Raw genomic sequence first — 23632 nt, forward strand, 5'->3', positions numbered from 1 at the left:
CAAGAAGATTTTGGTGTTTGTCATTTGGTGATAAATAATGATTCCATACTAGTTATTAATTATTTGTACTAGCATTCAGCACGAAATCACCATGCCAATGTAGTTGCTCATGGGTATCATTTTTGCTGCATATTTTTCTTTAAAAACCATTTAATAAAAGTGCATGAATCCCTAAATTATAAAGATTAATTATTAGTTTTTTTCTTTCCCAATATATGCTTTTATATTGGGTTGCGGTATATTGGTTATATTTGATATCCATATTTTTATAAGCATTTTTTTTTTATCCATCTGGTTGGGCAATTTGCCTGCTGTGGCCTTTGTGTTTATATTTGTCTTCCACAAAGTAATTTCTGAGTAGACTAGAACATGATACATATGAGATGTATTTAAAATCATAAAATCCTGGAAAATTAAAACCTTTGAACAGAGGAAACCATGATGGGGTAAAAAGAGAAATAGTTGATAAGGTTTTCGCGGCCATCATTTGATAAAAATTGTTTTTTCGGGTTCGAATACCGTCGTCTGTTTGAGTTAGTTCTCAACGTTTCCCCAACACTAGTGGTTGGCATCATCAGGAGAATTGATAAACTGGATCAAAGTCAAGTTTTCCGGAGTCTCAGGTTGTATTTATGCACATAAGTGGCTTGAACTACACTATTGTTTTGTGAAATAGAGAAAGAAGGACAGATCCCGTTCTTGGACGTTCTGGTCAGCCGTCAAGGTCAACGTTTAGGCCACAGCATCTATCGCAAGCCTACTCACACCAACAGATATGTTCATAAGCTCTCCAATCATCATCCTCACCAAAAACGAGGCGTACTGAAAACCTTGATCGAGAGGGCAAGAAGACTATGTGAAGGAAAAGATCTAGGTAAAGAGATTGAGCACTTAAAATCAGTTTTCCGCTCTAATGGGTACACAAAAGACGACATCAAGAAAGCCTTACGCTCCATCAAGGAATCACCAACGGAAAATGAGCAGTCACAATCAATTGGAAAAGCTGTGCTGCCTTTTATCCCCGGAGTGACGGCAAGAATCAGCAAGGTCATGAAAAAACATCATATAAAGACCATTTTCAAACCAACCAGAAAAATATGTGAAATGCTGTGATCAGCAAAAGACCACAGTGACCCTCTATCAACACCGGGGATCTACCGAATACCGTGCACCTGTGGTCAGGTATATATTGGAACCACAAAAAGATCTGTGGCCACGAGAATAAAAGAGCACGAACGATGCTGCAGAATGGGCCAAACAGAAAAGTCGGCGGTGGCAGAGCATGCGCTTAACAACAAAACACAGGTAATAGCTAATGTTGACCACTTCTTTCCACGAATCTACAGAGAGGCTATTGAAATATACAAGCACAAAAACAGCTATAATAGAAGAGAAGAAACTTTGAAATTGAGCAGATCCTGGACACCAGCTCTCAGAAGAACAAGAACCTTCCCCTTCAAGATCCAGCAACAGAATGACGACAACAGCCAATCAGATAACTCCACATCTCTCAGCCAATCAGGTTCTACCAGCATAACAACTGTTTACAATACACTGCCAGCCATAGAATCAACTGACCAATCGCAAAACAATAGTGTAGTTCAAGCCACTTATGTGCATAAATACAACCTGAGACTCCAGAAAACTTGACTTTGATCCAGTTTATCAATTCTCCTGATGATGCCAACCACTAGTGTTGGGGAAACGTTGAGAACTAACTCAAACAGACGACGGTCTTCGAACCCGAAAAAACAATTTTTATCAAAAAGAGAAATGTTTATCACAAACCAGTGAATGGACCAAATGATATGAAACTAATAGAATAAGCTTATTGTATCCATAGAATAACATGTTATAGGTACACAGATATAGCTTCAATTTCATTTAAAACAATGATGGAAAACCATCGAGTGTATGTTGCATTGGAAAAATGTATCTAAGTATTTAATTTTTAAACAATGCAAAGTGCAGACAATATTTTGTAAATGGTAGCATGCACAAAAGGGATATACTTTAGTATGTGAAGGAATTATAAATACACACCTTAATTTTTTTAAGTTAATTTAAATGCTATTGATGCTAGGTGAGTAAAATTAATTTCATTCCTTCCACAAACCATAGCAAAAACACTAGGTATGTGCAAACTCTTGAAAGAATTTTGTAATGTATTTATTTAATGTGAATCCGAATAAATGAAGTTTAAACCAATTATGTATACACAACCGTAATCATAAAAGCTGTACCATTAGAGTATGAACATAGTGCAGACAGTTTGTCAGATTCTAACTGTTCACTGTGATCATAGTATGAAAATGTTCCAATCTTTAATGCATAATGTTGCTGAAAATCTGCTTGCAGTGTACATGCTCTTTACTGTGCTTCCTGTTATCAGTGAACTCTGTGCTTACTGTTCAAAGCAGAAAATCTGCCTGTACTATATTTGTTCCCTTACGCAAATTTTGCTTATGTTATTGACACTGTTTTACAAAAAAAAGTTACCTGATCAATTTCCGATAGCTGTCCATTTTTTTTAAAGATGCTGAGGGGTAAAGAACTTTGTGAGAGTAAAAAAATGTTTTATCTCTGGGTAGAAAATTTTTCATAGAGAAATTGTATACAATTTTTTGAAGCTATTCAGAGTGTAGCAAGAAATAAGTTTTGTTGGGTGAATAATAAAATTTATTTGCATAAACCAGTTTTGAGTGAAAGGAGCTGGACCATATTTTAAATTAATTCCAGCAATGAAACAAGATGTGTTGACAAGTCGAATCATTGGGTGCTTACCTTTGTGGATATCCTGTACAATAGTCGCCAATGTTCCAAGGCCAAATAAGAATATTAACTCAGTTAAAAACCTTTTGTTAACACAGGCACATAAATATAACAGATTAAAGTGGGAAAAACTACTGTTATATGTGAGACCATGGTCATGCAAATGGAGGACAGTTGCATTATCTGAAAAAAACTTGGATGATACTGATAGCAGTAGATGTGATTTGTGTGACACAAACCCCCAAGGATGGTTTTAGCTGAAAAGCTGAGGAAAGGAGATTCAGAATTGTGGCGTTGATATATTTTCAATATGATATAAAATCTGATATTGCTGTAATCGTGATCAACGCATGTTTTCAGATGGATATCAGTCATTCCTTTATGATCATGTAATACTATTTGAACCATTATTAGATGGTAATTATTGGACTTATCAACAAAATAATGCTTCATACCTTGTAAATAATGGTCATTTAGTCCTTGGCAGAATCTTTCTTTACACACAGGTACAACTCGCACTTGTGTCAGAAAAGAGATGGTGCCGAGACTGTTACGCAAAAATATGTGGGTGTGTGTGTCAAAAAATGTTCCCACTCTAAGTGGAAATCTCATCAATTCCTCACTGTAACTGTGAAACGTAAACTTCAAGATTATATATGTGATTTACTTTTAAGGAGGTTCTTTGTTGCAAAACTATGAAAAATTTGTAGCAATTTCTTTCGGAAACTACCCAAAGGTGTAAAACACTGAAGAATGTGTGAGATAAATTAGATCATTTATCAATTTTCATGGGAACACGAAAATTCCTTTTAACCCATTTACGCCGAAGGTACTAAAAATCAAAAAATTTTAACAAAAAGTGAATATTTTATGTTTTATTGACCTAAAGTAATACAAAAACAAAAATTCTATAAAATTTTGAAAAGCAGATTCCGAGTACTGAGCCTACCTATATATAGGTCGCTAGGCATTTGAGCTACCAAGCTATGGAAAACCTTGAAGCATTTTACATGTAATCCAACATTACATTTTTCACAAGTTGTTTTCGAATGGCACTGAGCACATCTTGTTTGTTTCTCTTAAGGAATCACCCAATGGTTCATTCCATGAAATCTTGCTAAGGTATTCCATGTGGTTGCCTCCTGCATTGACCTGGTTCTTGATGTTTTCCAAAGTATTCTAGATAGAATCTTGCAAACCTTCTTCTAAAATTGAAAAAATCTAGCTGATTATCTCCTGCACAAATTCTGTTTAGTTGCCAGGCATTATTTATGGCCTAGTCCAAAAAGTATGTTGCCAAACAAAAGTCCCATTTCTTTCCTCGAATGAACACCGTGTTTGTTCACATTCTGATCAAGTCAATCAACTCCACCCATATGTTCATTATAAACTTTCACCATTCTTGGCTGATACGGCTTTTTTTGCCGATGAAAATCTACTAGTACTCGTCATTGGCACCCACACCCACAGCATTAGAGCACATTGTCAAAACATTATTGTCATTCCATCGGCAAAGGATGATTTCATATGTTTCATCCACTTTGTAGTCTCATGCTTCTCTGGTTTTTTTTTCAAATAATTTTGTCTCACCAGAGGACATTTCTCTATTCGATTTTCTCTAATGGTGCCCGTGCCTTTTATACCAATAGCTTTTAGTTTTTCCATCAGTTTGAGACTCTTGAAAAGGTTGTCAAAACAAATGTGATAATTTAGAGGGTGTCGCTGACGCATGATGTTGGCAAATTTCACCACCAGATCTCCACTCATTCCTAAAACATCATCATTCTTCTTGCTATTTTTCCCTTGATATGGTTCAAACCATACGACATATCTGAGAGTTGTACATTCAGACCATATTTTAAAACCAAATCTTATTGATTTGCCTTCAAGACATTGCTTGCACCCATGGTGTCCAAAATATTCGCACATGGACTTCATCTACGCTGTAAAATTACTCCTTAGGAGCATGCCGTAAATAGTTTTGACTCAGTTTTTCAATTAGGGGATGCAGTTTTGCATTTTTTTGCAGGATGCATTTTCTCTTAATTTTGTTAGGTGGAGCCTTCTGTACTGCCACTGCAGGTAACTCCTCATCACTGGAATCTAAATCTGGTGCAACTTGCACGCAAAGCAGACTTGCTGGCAGATTACTCTGGGTGCCACTGCCATCTTCATCACCATAATCCTCTTCTGTAATCAGGGCCATCTTAAGAGCATCATGGGCCCTCGGACCAAGTGATTTTTCTGAGGCCCTACAATGCAAATTCTCGAAAATTTCAATCAGATCTCATTTTTGTGAGGCCCCTGGGTGGGCCTATGCCTTAAGACGGCACTGTCTGTAATATATCCAGCTGCAGTATCAGGTAGTTCAATGAGGCCTCGGCTAAACAATATTCAATAAATAAATATATCAGCATGACTTAGGCCAGGTCCATCCTCATACCCCTGTTCTTCAGTACCAGTTAGTAAATCACATAGGCGTTTTGGCATCTTACTTTACCCATAAAGTTTGCTTGGCAATACTCCTCTGAAAAAAAAAAGAATAAAAAATAAATAAATATATATTTGTATTTATTTTATATATATACTTGTAAGTTGTTTAGGGTACTTATAATCTATGCATACAACTGCAAGATTTGAATTGTGTCATGATAAAAAAGATAAGCAAAAGTTACCTTATATGCCTAGCGTCCTACATCTAGGTCACCATATTTGTATACAGTATTGTGAACGCTACGATGCACATGCACGCTATTTGACATTTGCACATTATTTCTCTATACATTAAGAACAATTATTACCAAAAACATTCATATCAGTTATGATAGTAAAGAAAGTATCTTACCTGGAAGTAGACTCCATCGTGAGTTTCAATATTTTTCCGTCAACCCAAAGATATGATCGTCCAAACGACATATGCTACTCAAACAAAGCACAAATTGGTCTGTCCATGGCCAAGAGCATTTGTTCAAGAAAGCCCTAGACACCATCTTATGTTATTGCCTTAAATTCAGAACTTTATAATAGTATAACGAACCGTTCTACATTTAGGACGATAGGCGTAAATGGGTTAAGTATAAGCATGCTCAAAAAAGGATTTAGACATTGTTTCTTTGATCTAGAATCTTATCTCTTAAGCTGGTAAATACTGTTTTAGAGTTTTGAAAATAACTAAGGCTTCAAATGCTGTAGGTACTGACTACGAAATTTTGCAATGTCAATTGCATTGTAATTTTGGCCCAGCTGACTATTGTTTGCATTCTGTGAATTAATTTCCCTGTGTTTCATGAGTACAGTGCCATCTATCAGTGCATTTTTTAGTACTTTCTTCTCGAAATAAAGTTCAATTGCTTCAGTAGATTCATGCAACCTTTCAAGTCATTCTGACCAGTAGTTCCTATTTTACAGAGTTTTGAAATTGCAACTTTATAATCACCTGTATATTGTAGATTTTCTAAAACTTGTTTTTGGATTCGTTGAGACAGATTTTTCATTTAGTAGTATTGGAATTCGCAATACATTGTTCCTATGTAAATTTATTTTGAGATTAAAAAAGTTTTTGTTACAACTATAGATAGGGACAGTAGCCCAGGTCGATAAGATATTCGCCTAAAGTACCAAAAGATGTTTCGCAAAATCTCGATACCTGGTTCATCCTTGTCAGAAAACTTTCCTAACACAGGGGTATAACAGAAACAGTGACGTGACTGCAGAAAAAATTGCTACCGCAGAGAGTCCCCCATTGAGGGGTTAACGCACCAATCTCTCGATGAGTATAAAAAAAAGCCTGCCATTTGGAATCAGCAATACTTTGTAGGTCCCGGTCTAATTAGTCCTTGTGTGCAGAAAATGACCATGGTAGAACAAAAATGATCAAATATCTATAGATTTTCTTTGTAACAGTATTCATTCAAACTGGAACCGACTGTAGCAGCAAAGTTCTTTGAAGTAAATAGTGTTAAATCAAGGTTTGATTCTGCATGATAGAATAAAGAAAATCATAGCTAATATCAACAATACTTTTCCGATGATTGGTATGAAATTTCACTAGCAGGAAAATACATTTGGCTTCATACCAAATTATAATAAATTACCTTTTTGGGTGAGATAATACACAGGAGAAATACAATATAAATAAACCCAAAATATGAAGATAACAACAGCTAGATGCTTTTCGGAACCACTGTGGAACCTCGTTTATTTGACGTTCAAGAGGTTGAGTCAAAACATTGTATACATGTATAAGTCAATTAACTGAGACATTTTTTTTTTGAAAATTACTTTTCTTCCCCCACAGACATGCAATTAAACACATTGAATTTTTACTATTTTGTTTCTCCAATTCTGTTATATGAAATATACACCGAAGAGCCAAAAAAAACTGGTACACCTTCCTGATATCGTGTAGGGTCCCCGTGAGCCTGCAGAAGTGCTGCAACACAACGTGGCATGGACTCGACTAATGTCTGAAGTAGTGCTGGAGGTAATTGACACCATGAATCCTGCAGGGCTGTCCATAAATCCGTAGGAGTAAGAGGGGGGTGGAGATCTCTTCTGAACAGCACGTTGCAAGGCATCCCAGATATGTTCAATAATGTTCATGTCTGGGGATTTTGGTGGCCAGCGGAAGTGTCTAAAGTCAGAAGAGTGTTCCTGGAGCCACTTTGTAGCAATTCTGGACGTGTGGGGTGTCACATTATCCTGCTGAAATTGTCCAAGTCCGTCGGAATGCGCAATGGACATGAATGGGTGCAGGTGATCAGACAGGATGCTTACGTACCTGTCAGAGTCGTATCTAGACGTATCAGGGGTCCCATATCACGCCAACTGCACACGCCCCATACCATCACAGAGCGTCCACCAGCTTGAACAGTCCCCTGTTGACATGTAGGGTCTATGGATTCATGAGGTTGTCTCGATACCCGTACACGTCCATCAGCTCGAAGCAATCGGAACCGAGACTCGTCAGACCAGGCAACGTGTTTCCAGTCCTCAACAGTCCAATGTCTGTGTTGTCGGGCCCAGACGAGGCGTAAAGCTTTGTGTCGTGCAGTCATCAAGGGTACACGAGTGGGCCTTGGGCTCCGAAAGCCCATATCGATGATGTTTCGTTGAATGGTTCGCACGCTGACACTTGTTGATGGCCCAGCATTGAAATCTACAGCAATTTGCGGAAGGGTTGCACGTCTGTCACGTTTAATGATTCTCGTCAGTCGTCGTTGGTCCCGTTCTTGCATGATCTTTTTCCGGCCACATCGATGTCGTAGATTTAATTTTTTACCGGATTCCCGATACTCACGGTACACTCGTGAAATGGTCGAACGTGAAAATCCAAATTTCATCGCTACCTCGGAGATGCTATGTCCCACCTCTCGTGCGCCGACTATAACACCCCGTTCAAACTCACTTAAATCTCGATAACCTGCCATTGTAGCAGCAGTAACCCATCTAACAACTATGCCAGACACTTGTTGTGTTATATAGGCGTTGCTGACCGCATCATCGTACTCTGATTGGTTCCATATCTCTTTATTTGCATACACATGCCTGTACCAGTTTTTTTGGCTCTTCAGTTTATATATCATTTGAATCGTACTTGAGAAAAAAAAAATTAAATTACATTTCAAATCCCTTAAAGAAATGAAATATAGCAGAACATTACCTTTCGTGCACTACATTGGGTAAAAAATTGCAATAAAATCTCAACACATGGAAAAATATCTTGGTCTGTTTGGCAGTAGATGATTTGCAACCAGCCATTTGGTCTTTGATTTTGTTTCTCTGCTTTATAATCGTTTTCAAAGTTGACACAGGTATATTCAACTGTTTTGAAGGATCTACTTTTTGTCATTAATTCAGAATTTCTGCCAAATTGTCAGAATTTCTTGTAAAATTTCCAGTTTTTTTAGAGAAAGCGCTTTTCGTTTCTCAACATTATTAACAGCTGATCTGAGACAGCTTGCAAGCAAAGCACCACAAGGAAAGAAAATTCTACAGGGAAATGATTGAAAGAACTTACTATGTATGTGTACTGTATGTGTCTCTTGACAGACCCATACTCTCCAAATGTTTACAATGAACTTTTTTACCCTTTGGGGATAATGCTAAAAACATTGGGAGAAAAAAATTCTGAAAGGACATGGCATCAAAACAATTAACACTTTTTTTTTTTGGGTTCAACACGTCTGGATTTTCTCAGAACCAAGCAATAAACAAATCATTCAAGTAAACAGTTATTTTCCGGATATTATGCTGAGGTGAACTCGGAAAGAAAAGTCATCACGTCTCCGCCAGGACTCAAACCCAGACCCTCTTGCATACCGGGCAAGCATGCTACCATCTACCACCTTAAAATTTGACTTCGCAGTGGCAATGTACAAGAACTGTTGCAGCAACTGCATACAAAAAATTGTGCAAATTTGATGAATATAAATGACGTTTTTCCAAAAGATTCAGAGTTCTTGTCTAAGTGAAGACGTAGAGTAATTGAGGTTTTGCATTGAATAAATAAATAATTTCAACATTATAATATGTAGGAACCAATTGCGATCGAAGCCAAATGTTGTATAAACATGAAAGTCATATAGCTAAATGATATATGAACAAGGTTCCACTGTATATTAAGTTCCTTCATCAGTAACCAAGAAAAATTGAAAGATAGCAAAAAACTCCATATAGCTGGACTTGCTTATCAGGACAAAGAGTCAACATTTTGACTCTTTGTTCTGTTTCCGACATTTTGTCCTGAACAGCGAGTAACTCTCGCTATATGGAGTTTGGCTATCTTTCCATTTTTCTTCGCTACTGAAGAAGGAATTCGATATAGTTCTGAAACGCGTCTAGCTGTTGTTCTCTTCATATTTTGGGTTCATTTACATTGTATTTCTCACGTGTGTTCATACCAAATGGTTACTTTAAAATTTTTAATTTAGTAAAAGAAGGGGAAAATACCAAAGAAATAAAGCTAACCCGCAAGTTGTGTTGTGTTTGTGTCCATTTCCTCTGACATCTGTTCTGCACTACCTTGTTCCATAATCGAACGTGTCTGTGTGTGTGTATTTGAAATAAATTATGGATAGTACTGATGAGCTTATGTTAGATTTTATAGTCAAGTATAATTTTTTGATTTGACAGATATGGGTATGATCCTGTTTAAAACTTACAATGGTATGAATGTCATTAAAAGGTTAAATAAATTTGCTGCAACAATGAACTATCATTATATTCATATTAAAAAGATATGAATTAATTTTCTGTTAGTCAGTTTTTTTTATTATTTTATTACAAGTTGGACTTGAAGTCATTATATATCACTGCACTGTATATTCTCGTGTGTAAGCCTGCCCACCCCTCTCACTTGAGGTTGACCCAAAAGATCATAAAATTGAAAAACCATGTATAATCGAAGTCTTCAACCTTTTTCTAATCGCGAGCACTGCCTGTACCCATCAGAAGAAGAGTGCCCTTATGGCATCTTTGACATACAAATGCACGAAATCAGGATGAGAGATTTCAATCCTTGAATGCAATTTTGACAAGGTGTTTTATTGGAATGTTGATCAAGTGCTTGTGAGCACCAAATCGGATACGAACATCGAGCACTCTGAGTGCTTCAGGGAGCACCATGGTGCTCACAAGCAATGGGTTGAAGATGCCTGGTAAATTCCTAAACAGACCCCAATAAATAGATGCATTTTAGAGAAATGTATATCTTGATAATTGAGTTGCAATGTAATGTAATAATTGAAATCAAGTCAAGAAAAAGTCATGAGATAAGAGAAAAGACTGAGAACCTACAATAAGATGCAGGCTTAGCAATAAATCTCTGTACATTGGATGAAAATTAGACACCAGTGCCCAAAAACTCTGTCAATGTGCATTTAAGCCATGTAATGTGATTCAGAACATCCTTATGATGAAATATAAGGGTATCTCTCTAGGCATCCCAAGCTTCTTATTTGATATCTGAATTTTTCAAACTTCGCATTATTTTAACCATATTGTTATAGTTAATAAGAAGCCTACAGGAATCCATTGACAAAATTGAAAAACAAGCTAAATATTTATGCATCACTAGTTTTTCACTTCTGATTTGGAACATGCATTTTGATGCAGTACCTTTCAAACACATAACATCACCTTATGCACCAAAGAATTCAGACTGTTGGTTTAAAATCAGCCCAAACATAGAATCACGTCTGACCGAAGAGACTTCTGCTTCTGAAATAATGATAGTGCCAAGAGATGAAAGCTTGTATACATGGAAATAAATTATCTTTTAGGTGAGTACGTGTACTAGGGAAACGTCGGTAGACCCAAAATAAGAAGAGAACAACAGCTAGACTCATTTCAAAACTGTATGAAGTTCCTTCTTCAGTAGCAGCAAAAAAATTGTAAGATAGTGAAAAGGCAGATACTCCATATAGCGGGAGTTACTCGCTGTTCAAGACAAAGAGTTGAAATGAAATGACCAGCAATGTAAGAAAAGGAGGAGGAAAGAAAAATGGTGGAGCCAGTCACAGATGAGAATGTGATAGTGATGCTGATGGAGAAAACATTATTGTAGAAACTATTGTCAGATTTTTGAGAAGGGTGGTGTGCTAGTTAGGTCATTGACCAGTTGGTTTGAGTTTTTGTAGATGTAGAAAGATTTGTAGAAGTTGAAGTCAAACAGTGAGGGGCATTTTTAATGCAAATTTGATACCTGATAGCGTTTTTTGCTCTCTTGCAATTTTTTCTCTGCTACTGAAGAAGGGACTTCATAAAGTTCTGTAACTCGTCTAGCTGCTGTTCTCTTTTTATTTTGGGTCTATATACCGACATTGTTTCTCTAGTATATATGGCACATACACATAGCTCCCACAGGTGGTCTTCACACGAAGCAGTTGGAGCAACCTTTCTTTTTATGAAAGAAAGTGGTTTTTTTTCAGAATCAGCTATTGCAGGTCTCTATTTAGTTGACCCTCCTGAGCATAAAATGGCAGGTGTTTCACAAATAAACGTATATAAAAAACAGTATTGAAAATTAATTTAAAAAAATTCTTTCTTTTGCAACAAGTGAACAGTGCAAAATTAATAAAGTGTCAGAAGAAAATGTTACATTTAAGTCACAGAAATGTTATGGAATTTGTCTTAGTGTTTGGTACGCACCCTATATCAAGTCATCATACGGTGCAGTATTTTGGATTCCATCATCAACTGCACTGTTATTGTTTTTGAGAGGATGTCATCTTCAGCTTCATTCATTGCCTTGATACAGATTTTTAAGTGATTTGGCGATGTTGGGTGCAGTAGCTTGGGGTTAATAAGATACTTGCTTACTGTACCAAAAGCTGTTCAGAGGTGTTGTAAGTTTGATACCCGATTTGTCCTAGTAAAAATATTTTCTGACACAGGTACAACAGAAACAGCAAAAAGATGACTACAGAACGCACTGCTACCCTAGGAAGTCTTCTGTCAAGGGGTTAGAGCCAGCATTGAAAAATAACATTTTTAAGGTTCATTTCATCAAAAAACAGCACATCACATTGCTTAAAAAAATATATACTCAAGTGAAGGATTTAAATTAAATTTTTGAAAACAAGAATGAAATAGCAAAACTTTTGCTTAACAAATGTTAAGCGGCATTAACTTACACAATTACCTCTGTTATATTTTTAAATGTAGAAATTTAGGTACATGAGATTGGATTATTGATTTTGAGGTAGCCTAAATTTAAATACATTATTGAGAAATGAGAAAAAAAAAATTAATGGGCGATTAGGTTTTTTTGCAGCTGTCATTCAATTAATTTTGATCCTCTTGGGCTAACAGGCTATTGTGTGTTTTGTTTGAGGTATCAGCATCTCTTAATGATGCCTACCGCTAGCATTGGAAAAACGTCAAGTTGATACTCAAACTCAGGATGTCCCTTTGGTCCAAGAGAATCTTATTGAATATAATAAGCCTTAGTTTTGATACATAATATACATGTGTATCGAAGGAATTTTTAATAATATATGATACAAATAGAAATAATTTGTACATAATTTAATTGATCAAAACACTTCTGAATAACATATTTCATCTATTAAAATGAATATTGCATTTTTTTAATATTAAAATAATTTGGGAGCTAAATTTTAGAAAATTTTCTCTATAGGCCTATTTATCCTCATTGAAGCGATATTTTCAGGTTTTGGCTGAATAGATTATCAGTAATTGACATAGAGGAGGAAGACACCTGGTGTGTAGACCTACTAAATGGAAAAAAATAAAATTAAATAAAAACCAATTTTTTTACTAAAAATTGAAAAAAAAAAAAAATGCTGGAAATGGTAGTTTTTGAATATTTTCATAACCTTAAAGTAAAGCAAAACAGTTATAAACATTTTGTGGTATATTCAGAATTCTGTTGTTAGAGGGAGCATTTTAGTTAGCATTAAACTAAGAAGTAACAATCGCTATGAAAATTATTTTAATGCGAATTGTGTGTGTGTTTGTGTGTGTGTGGATACCTTAAGCAAAATTAAAATAAATTCCAATTGGTTTTTTAAATCAAGAATGTCTTAGAAGTATCACTTTTGTCTCTATCTAGGACAACCTTCACCAAACTTATCTTTGTTTTAAATGTGCATTATAATTATAAGATTTAATAATTTTGATTATTTATTAATGAGTTTATATTAGGCTGTCATTACACTTTTATATGTAAAATTATGATAAAAGTTCTTTTATCAAACTCGAAAAATGCAACCAATAAGCGCATCGGTTACATTCGAGCAAATGCATCCGGTGATCTTATTGGTGGAATTTTTCAAATTTTATAAAAGATATTTTATCAAATGTTTATAGTGTAATACCGGCCTTAGATAAAAACTATTATATTGATCAACAGACAAAAAAAAAAAGAATGTATTAAACATATGCACATTTATGTCAGTTAATTTTGAAATAGAGTATAAAGAAATTTCATTTTCCTATTTTGCCCAAAAAACCTGGGTTTTTTAAAATTGTAGTTGCAGCACCACTCTTTTTATTAGACCCATGAAAAGAAGACCCAAGATAATACCGCTGTTTTGAATCTAATAAATCAAGTCCTGACAATGTTCTCCCACTTATATATAATTTTTTATGCTAAATTCGGCAATAAACCAGATATAGCAATGATATATATTTATATGTGTTAATTTTGCATGCATTCCAATACACAACAGGCAAAATGCCCAACAAGATAACTAAAAAAAACGCCTATAACAAATACGGATGTCATATATTTCTAAAATACAGCAACCAAATTATAAAAATTAGACTATATATACATTTTAAAATATAATACAATTCCCATAAAATATATTTATGGTGTGTTATTTAAGTATGGATGGCTCCTCGTGCATGGCTGCATATGCGAGCAGCTGAGAGAGAATATTAGGTCCCAGTCTAATTAGTTTCATCTACAGCATGGTTCTCCATTTGATCCAGAAATTCTTGAAGCAGCCTTAAAAAAGGTTTATTGATCTAAAGGTTGTATAATTAACCCTTTCACCCTCTTTGTATAGAAGCCTACATAAATTTTGATCTTGTTTGTTTGACTTAAATATCATCGGTACTGTCAGGTTTGAAAATATCCCACTCTAAGAAAACCAATGAAGTTTCTTAAACACTACCCTAGGTATTTTATTTAAAATTTTGACTCCCCCCCCCCCCCCCACAAAAAAACCAAAAACAAAAGACCTGTGTGGTTTTCACCTTGTTAGAAAAAAATTAAATGAAAACAAGAACTTTCTATGCTAGATAAAGCATAGAACAGAGTTTGCTCAAAATCTCTGAGAATAAAAAGAATTAGCATCACCAATAGCAACTGAACTGAAGAAAAAATTCTTCCTCATCAATCAACATGCGAAAGGTCTGATCGGAGTTCATACAATGATGTTTTTTTAATAGTCTCTTGATGCCATTTTTCATCATTTGAATATATCTCACACCATTGCTCTTGCACATTCAAGCAAATTTTCAAATTCTGACCCATGGTTCTTACTTTGCAAAGTTTTGAAATTGCAACTTGAATTACAATCACCCTGTATATTTCTGAAACTGGTTGTGCACAGCTTAGAGGAAACATTGCTTACAGGGTCAACTAAGTAATTAGTGACATCATCAAAAGCCATTCAAAAACATGTATCTTAGAGCTAGCTGTATAGTGCGTTGATTAAACTTGAGTTGAATTTTTTTTGCCTTGATTACATACAGGCTTGTGGCAACGAAGTTGAAGTGAATTGAATATTTATTGTTTGATCCTTAGCTCATTACAGTATTACAATGCATCAATAGCGGTAACATCAATTCATAGTAGTGACAACACAGCTATCTAATTATGTCAAAAAAAAAAAAACCAGTAGCACACACAATACAAAAACATTTTTTTTTGTGAAAAGGGGGAACAACAAAAATTGGGGGGGGGGGGGGAATTCACAAACCCTGATTCAATGAAGTTGAAGTAACAGCGATACATTTCAGAAACTGTTATCTTTGTGAACATTTAGGAATTGAAGGGAAAAACAGGTGTAGCAGGTCCCCCCCCCCCACCCCACTGCATGTCCTTCGTATATGTGAATCTATATTTTATTAATTAAACCATAGGGAGGGAAAAAATAATTCTGAGTTATAGTAAACAAAATCAATTCTTGTTCATAGAATTAGATCGGATATAGAAGAAGGGATATAGAGCTCAGTTCTCCATCTGCTCTAGGCTGACCTATCTTGCTCTTGTATAGAAAATAGTTTAAAATATTGTTCCAACAAATGTGAGAATGAATTTTTTTTTATAATTAGTAGGCTTATACACGAGTATGCATGGTATTTGAAACAAAATTTGTTTTATGTTTTGTGCTGAATTTTTTGAAAGTAGTAAATTTTTCATAATTGTTTTTTCTCTTTTTTTATACTTACAGTTTTAATTTCTATATCTTCAGGAATGCCAAACCACTCAGCATCAATTCAGGTATCTACCTGTCAGTGTCTTGCAACTTGGAGTGTACATTAATGAAGCATCTTCCTCAAACTTAAGACCCTCCCAGCATGCTTAAGTGTTTCCCTTTTCTTTATTTCATTTAAAAAACTTTTTTTTTTTGGTTTTTTTTCACATTGACATGAAGTTTGGTAAGATTTATGATTCCTGAGCATCTGGAGACTGAATTGTTAGACTATAATTTTATGAATTTATATACATATATTTATGTTTACATATATAAAATTTTTTACTGCCAATCAGACATAAAAAATTCTCTTTCCCTTATCTATATATACAGAGTGCATGGGTAACAGCACGCACAGGATTTTAATGTTGAACTGTTAATCCTAGAGACATACTTCCAGTTGAAAAAAGTATCCAAAGAACATGTAAAATTCGGATTTCCCATTCGTGTTGCAAGGGTTGTATAATTAATAAAGAAATAAACTTTTTATGAGAATACCCTTTGCCCAAAAATGTAATTAAAAAGTTGTTGCTCTGTCTTTCCTGATGCCAACAAAAAAAACTTCCTCATTTCTAAGTGCAATATTTGTTAGATATTTGAAATATGGAAACAATTTGGAGGAAAAAGCATTAAATGCAGGTAAAGTGTTGAACTTGCGATTAATTAGAAATGGATTACCTTTTGGGTTTGATAATACGATTAAATACTCGACGTTTGGGTTTACCCAAAATTCAAAACGAACACAGCCATACGCGTTTCAGAACTATATGAAGTTCCTTCATCAGTAGCAGACTCCTGCTATAAAGAGTTTTTTCAATATTTCTTTTTCTTCTTTGTTTCTGCTACTGATGAAGGAACTTCATATAGTTCTGAAAAGCGTATAGCCGTGTTCGTTTTGAATTTTGGGTGAACCCAAATGTCGAGTATTTAATCGTATTATTGCAATTAATTGTTTTTTTACATTTTTCCTGTATTTTTCAAGTTCAAATATCTCAGTGAATATTGCATTTAGAAACGTGGTTAACGCTTATAAACGTAATTATTTATTTTTTGGCATCAGGAAAGACTTTGCAACAACTTTCTAGGGTTTTTGGGCATGGGCACAGGGTGTTTGTATAAAAAGTTTATTTCTTTATTTTATTAATTATAGAACCCTTGTAACATGGATAACATATATCAGTTGTACACGTTATTTTGATACTTTTCCTAATTGGAAGTTTGCCTCTAGGATCAGCGGTTTGCCAGTAAAATTTTTTTTTTTGCTGTTACATATGCGCCCTGTATTAAATAACATATCCTGATTCACTGATTCATCATCGCCAAGCCAAAACTGCTAAAGCTATAAACATGAAATTTGAGCAGTATTTTTATGTTTTAGAGACTTTCTAGAAGAAAGGATTTTTCAAAATTCAATCCCCTGAAGGGGGTCATAAGGGAGTTTAGAGTTTATATGGAGAAATTCTAAAGCTATAAATATGACCAACAATTTGGTCAGTTTTATTCCATAATGTAGAGACTCTAAGAAGGGATTTTTCAAAATTAAACCCCTATAGAGGAATCCTTATGGGAGAATTATTAGATTACCAAATGCATGTGAGCAAAGCAACATTTTACAGCTAGTAAAATATGTTTTTGATGCCATTTTCTTAAACAATACACAATAAATGCATTCACTGCAATTTCTCTATAATAAAGCAGTGACTTTTATATTTCAAATGTTAATTTTTAGCTCTTGCATCTAATAGGAAGATGCAGCATTGACATTTTTTTCTGACTTGAAGGAATTCTAATATGAATTTTTTAATGCATTACTGTTTGTCTTCAAAAAATAGAAATTTTTACTGAAATATAGTTTAAAATGTGTCACATTAACATTATGAAGTTCTCAAAGAAAACTTGAATGGTACTGTGGTCTGTAAATATTTGTCTAGTTAGCCTGACTGTTTCCACATGTAACTGAAGTTACATAGCTGTCTTCAGATGCTGTGATTGACCTTGAGCAACTTTAATATCTTCAACAAACACCTTCAATGTAACAGAATTGTATGAAGTCTACAAATAGCATTTTTTGCCATAGCTGTAAAATATTGTAAAATATTCGGCTTATGCAAGCTGCATAATGATTCTTACAATTTATAAATTATTCTTAAAATAAAACAACAATAGAAAGGATTGTTAGAGCACCATTTCTGATCATTTGTCTAATTTATATATTCTCTAATAAGCATTATGTGCAATTTCACAAATTCTCAATTTTGTCACAGTCATTGTTTACACAAATAACCATTTCCATCACCTTTCAAACTAATAGCTATGTTTTGATCTATAGTTTAATTACTTATGTTTCGATTTTCCACAACACAAAATTGTAAGTTGAACCCCAATATTGGATTCTTGTTTTATGGTTCCTAAGTAACTTCTGGAATCCTTTTGCTCTTTGATGTCTTTTAATGCTCATACTTGTGGTCGCTACAAATTGTTGTTCACTTCTTGGAGTGGATAGCTGGGGGAGCTATTACCTCCCCCCCCCCTTTTATAGTTTTAGATGATTTGCAAAAAAAAAAAAGAAAGATTCTAAAACTGTTGTTGAAAAGATGCCAAGTTCTGATTTCTGTGATTGTCAAGCTCAGTAAAAATGAATATAAAATATTTTGTATCTGTTGAGAGACTGAGCAGTGGTCAGAGTAGTTAGTAGTCTATGTAGTTAAACCATGTTTTGTGTTCATGGTATGCTCCCCCAGAAGGATATCAAGTATGAAGGGAAAAAAAGCATTGAACGTGCTATAAATTTTGGGTCCCAGATGCTCAGTAACTTCAATCTTATGGCAACAAAAAACTTTGCATGAAGTTGTTCTTTTTTTAAATTTGTTTCTCTTTTGTGTTTGTTATGTTCTTTTTTTCTTTTTCTTGTTTTCCAGCACAATTTAATCATTTTATTTCATTTGACTGTGTACTCTTTTTCTAACTATCTCTCTAAATAACCAATCTTCATGAAATGGCATTGGTGTAGTGGATGCACACTCATTTAATTCCCATTGAATATCTCTATTATTTTTGAAAATGTTTTGCCTTGAGTATATGAAGTACATTAATTTTATACATGTGAATTTTTAAAAATGATTTATCTGTGAAACTATGCATTCAATGTACAATTCATGTTCTAAGTTTAGCAAAAATTATCTAGGGTAATAAAATATAAGCAATCTTCTCAGATTCCCAACATCTCCAAAGTGATCGTAATTTTCCATGTAATATATTTGTCATAAATCAAAGTTCTGTAACTCATATTTTTGTTTAGGCCTTTCTTTAAATAGTATCAGTGTCTGTAAACACCTTGAGATATCAAAATTTGATTGTACATGATGTAACTATGCCAGATGTCTTCAACCTTTTTCCAGTCGCGAGCACTACCTGTACCCATCATCAAAAGAAGAGCACCCTTACAGCAAGTTTGACATGCGATTGCATGAAATCAAGATTTCAGTCCTTGAATGTAATCTGTACAAGATGTTTAAATAGAACATTGATTAAGTGCTCGTGCGCACGAAATCGGTAATGAGAATCAAGCACTTTGGCTACTTCTGGGAGCACCGTGGTGCTCTCACGCAATGGGTTGAAGATGCCTAAACTATGCTTTTAAATAGTTCAGTATTTCAGATATTTTTGTGAATATATCAAAATTGCAATAGCACAAAAGTAATAAGGAAAATTAAATGAAGGAATTTAATTAAAGAATGTAGAGCTCCATGGCCAGTGGTATTATGTTGAGTCATAAGCGGATACAGGCTATTCGAACGAAAGGGCAAATTTCGACCTCAACTTTCCCACTTATGCTAGTAATACAAATTTTTCGGAGGGGCTGTGACCCTTCTTCTCTCCCCCGAAATCCGCCTATGGTGTAAGCATATTGCTTATAAAGACTTATGGTCCAGTACAATTTTCTTTCAAAATTTTCAGAACAAAAAAAAACCAGTAATAGAGGCAAAAAATTTACTTAGTTTAATCTTTGTGGTTTAATGACGACAGACTCCCAAGAGAATTCCATTGATTCTTCTTTTCCACCAATTATGATCATTGCGGTGTAATGATTATGTAATATGCCAAGTTTGTTCAGAATCTTACTCATAAGAAAATAATTTTTTCACTGGTTAGACAAACTTTAAAGTGAATGAGACTGGGGCTTTTGCATTCATTTCTCTGAAGATCATTCATAATTTATTTAATATTTTTTTAGCATATTACTGGCTTATGAGTATACTCTTCTCAAAAAGAGTTTCATTTCATCCTGTGGGCACATTGATAATGATTGTATTCTAAGTAGTTATAACATGCAACTCTTTTTATGTGACAAGTGTGTATATCACCCAGATAAGAATTAGAGTCTGAGGATGATGTCACCTTCTGCTATCCATACAAAAGTTTTTAACAGATCTCTGATGCAAGGATATATTTTGGAAAGAGAAAATTCAACTGCCGCTGCGGGGAATCGAACCCATGCCGTTTCACTTTCCAGGTGAACGATCTAGACCACTAGACTACAAAGGCAATGAATCTCTCAATCTTTCCTTGGAGCTCGTGTGCACTGATCGGTACCGTACATGGACGGTCGGACTTAATTCAGGCCAATTGCTTACAATTGCTGACAATGCCACCAGATGGTGACTTATCCGAGGATGATGTCATTCTGGGGCCATTCAAGTATTACATAAGCAGATTTTCAGCCATTTTTGACACCCCCACCCCTTGTCAGCAAAACACTAACCCCCTCCTCTCCTTTCGTCAGCAGCTTAGAATATTTCATATCTTCAAAAAGGGGTGGTTGATGACGTAAGCAACATTCAAACCCCCTCCCCCTTGTCATAAAAAGTCAGCAAATCCAAAAACCCCTCCTCCCTCGATGCTGACATAATACTTGAATGACCCCTTTCTGCTATCCATACAAAGGTTTTTTAACAGTTGGCTGATGCAAAGATATATTTTGGAAAAAGAGAAAATTCAACTGCCCTGCGGGGAATTAAACCCACGTCCTTTCACTTTCTGGGTGAACGTCCTAGACCACAAGACTACAGAGGCAACGAATCTCTCAATCTTTCATTGGAGCTCGTGTGCATCGAAAAACATTTGTATGGATAGTGGAGAGTGACATCATCCGCAGATAAGTCGCTATCTGGTGGCATTGTCAGCAATTGTAAGCTTTGGCCCGAGTCAAGTCCGACTGTCCATGTACGGTACCGCTCAGTGCACACGAGCTCCAAGGAAAGATTGAGAGATTCATTGCTTCTGTAGGCTAGTAGTCTAGGTCGTTCACCCGGAAAGTGAAAGGACATGGGTTTGAATCCCTGCAAAGGCAGTTGAATTTTCTCTTTCCAAAATATATCTTCGCATCAGCCAGCTGTTAAAAACCTTTGTAAGAATTAGAGTTCGAAAGGGTACTAAATAATTGTTTGTTTGGAAAATTGTATGAATAAAAAGACAATTCAGGGTGCATGCCTTCAAATTTATCAGTTTGGTTCTCAAGATTTACAATATCTCTGAAAAAATTATATTATTCAGAGAAAAAAAGCAGTTATACAACAAGGTATTCTTATAGTTGTCCAATAGGTAATTCTGGAATCGCTAGTCTCTTGAAGGAGACTTAGAATTACACAAAAATTCTAATGATGTTGTACATCTTAATCAAAACAGTTATTTTTGACGTTACAGAATGTAACATTTCATGCTGCTTATTCCAATCTTGCAGGCATAATCAAGGAACAAAAATACTTTAGTTCTGATTACATTTCTATTTGACTCATATTGCAAAGCTTCTAATTTAGAAGCTATTGTATATGGGAACATATATACAATATAGGGTGGCCCTTATTTTTTGATGTTTTAATTTCAGTTCGCCCACCCCCATTTTTTTCCCTTTTATTTCAAGAAACAATTAGAGGCCTCATTTGTTCAAATCAGAGGTTGGGAACCCATGCCTCATCATGGTAGAAGTGGGAAGCCAGTGAGTGCCAAAGCACTTGAAGGTAAAGCATTGTCACTTCAATAGTGAAGCAGGTCGTAAGCTTGCGCCTAAGCGGGAGGGGTGAAAACTACTATAAAAAACAAAAGATTCACGGCGCTTCTGCAACTGCCTTTTTTTTCCTTGGTTGCTGTTACTTTTTCCCATCTCATTTCATCTTCAATTTTACTGTTTTTTTTAAATTTATCAAAAGACCCTTCTCTCAAGGCTAAATTACTTAAGGGTGGTATCTTTTACTTATGATATTTCTTTGGAGTTTATGCTTATTCTTTTTCCTTTATTTCGTCTGGATTCCAATGCATATTGAGGCAGCTTATTCTTTAAGCGCCTTGGTGGATGCAGACAGTGACTTATTCGTTCATATGGCGATCCACCTTCCTCTGGGCACTCGCCCTCAGTCTGCTCTAGTTGCCGTCCGAGCCAACTACAATTATGGCTTCTAATTTGAGAAGTGATGATTGAGATATTTTTTTAATTGACAGTGAGTCACCAAATCACAGGAAGCAAACTTCCATCTAACAGACAAGTACTATCGGTGCTATTTTATAATTTACGGGAGGCTGAGTAAAAATGCCAACTTAGGAGTGCGTGAATGCCTCATTTTTTGAGAGAAGGCAAGGATTCCTACAAGAACGAAACCTCATTGTGTAGAAAAAATTATGAAGACGTACTCTTATTGGCGCAATCTTCAAAATGCCGCCGTATGTCAGACACGCAGAAAGAACATGAACGTAAGGTTGTATCAAATTTTAATCATTTATTTGGCATTGCTCACGCTAATGCTTTGGAAGTTATAAATATTGAAGACGACAGAAAATTTTTACTGAGTCAAAGAGCAGGGGCAAAGGGGGATATCTTGGGGGGGGGGGGGGTCGATATGAAACTAGCAAAGCCTGAAGAAAGGTCATTATTGAGAGTCAGGGAACATGAAAACAGATGGGCTAAGGCTTATTGTAGTTCTGAGATCGCTGGCAATTTCATGGATTCATCAGAAGAATCGTCAGTCATTGAGAATATTTCTGATCAACCTATATATAGGCCTTCATCAAACATTACCCAGACGTCTCTTGAGGAAAACATGGATGCGCAGATAGGTTTAGGGATGAAAAATGTACATAGGAAGAAATGTTTTTAACTCCAAAATTAATGGTTGTACTCGATTGATGCCACATTAGTCAGCAAAATGCTGTTTTATATTCGAAGCCGCAGCTAAATCTTTAGGGTACAACATATATGAACTAGCAATCAACCGAAATACGATCCGTTCATTGGGATGGTAAATTACTGCCTGCTTTAAATGTGAGAGATTTAAAAGTGAAAGGGGGGCTACCTATCTTTGTTACATATAAAGATCAAGAAAAATTACTCAGTGCCAAAAATAGAAAATTCTTCAGGGAAGGAGAGCAAGCTATGGCTGTATGGAATGTTCAGAAAGATTGGGGATTGGAAGATTCTCTGTTCTGACACAACCAGTTGCAACACTGGTCGTATCAACAATGCGATTACATTTCTAGAGCAGTATGCAGATCGAGAGGATCGATATATTTTCCATGTAGGCACTACAAGTGTGAATTAGTGCTATGAAGTGTTTTTGAACATGAGTTATCTCAAGTGACTAGTAGTCCAGATGTTTTATTTAAAAAAAAATCAGAGAAAAATGGAATAATTTGGAAAAAGAAAATTATATAGACGGATATAAATACTGAACGAAATATGTAGTGAGAACGAAATACTGAGTAATGTGAATTATCTTATTAATGCACTGAAAAATGGAAAACTGAAGCATGATTATCTGGAGCTCGTTGAATTATGTATAGTTTTTATTGGAACGAACTAAGACTCGACTATCAAAATCAGGCCACCAGGAGTTTTACATCATGCTCGATGGATGGCA

The 23632-nt window shown here is 35.2% G+C and overlaps 1 protein-coding gene across 4 annotated transcripts in view; it reads left to right on the forward strand.

Moving 5' to 3' along the window:
* g (adaptor-related protein complex 3, delta 1 subunit-like garnet) overlaps positions 1-23632 on the forward strand; it is a 281738-nt gene that overhangs the window by 111132 nt on the left and 146974 nt on the right. For 2 of the 4 annotated variants that reach the window (XM_089232772.1, XM_089232770.1), the window contains exon 10: positions 15723-15751. In XM_089232772.1, the coding sequence (XP_089088898.1) occupies positions 15723-15751 (29 nt within the window). Of the gene's footprint in view, positions 1-15701; positions 15752-23632 lie in introns of all 4 variants that reach the window. The other 2 variants (XM_089232771.1, XM_089232769.1) reach the window with 1 other exon arrangement.

This window comes from Pholcus phalangioides, unplaced genomic scaffold (assembly GCF_987345545.1).
Source record: "Pholcus phalangioides strain wild (caught in Gottingen) unplaced genomic scaffold, Ppha-v1.0 ptg000007l_1, whole genome shotgun sequence".
NCBI classification, from domain to species: domain Eukaryota; kingdom Metazoa; phylum Arthropoda; class Arachnida; order Araneae; family Pholcidae; genus Pholcus; species Pholcus phalangioides.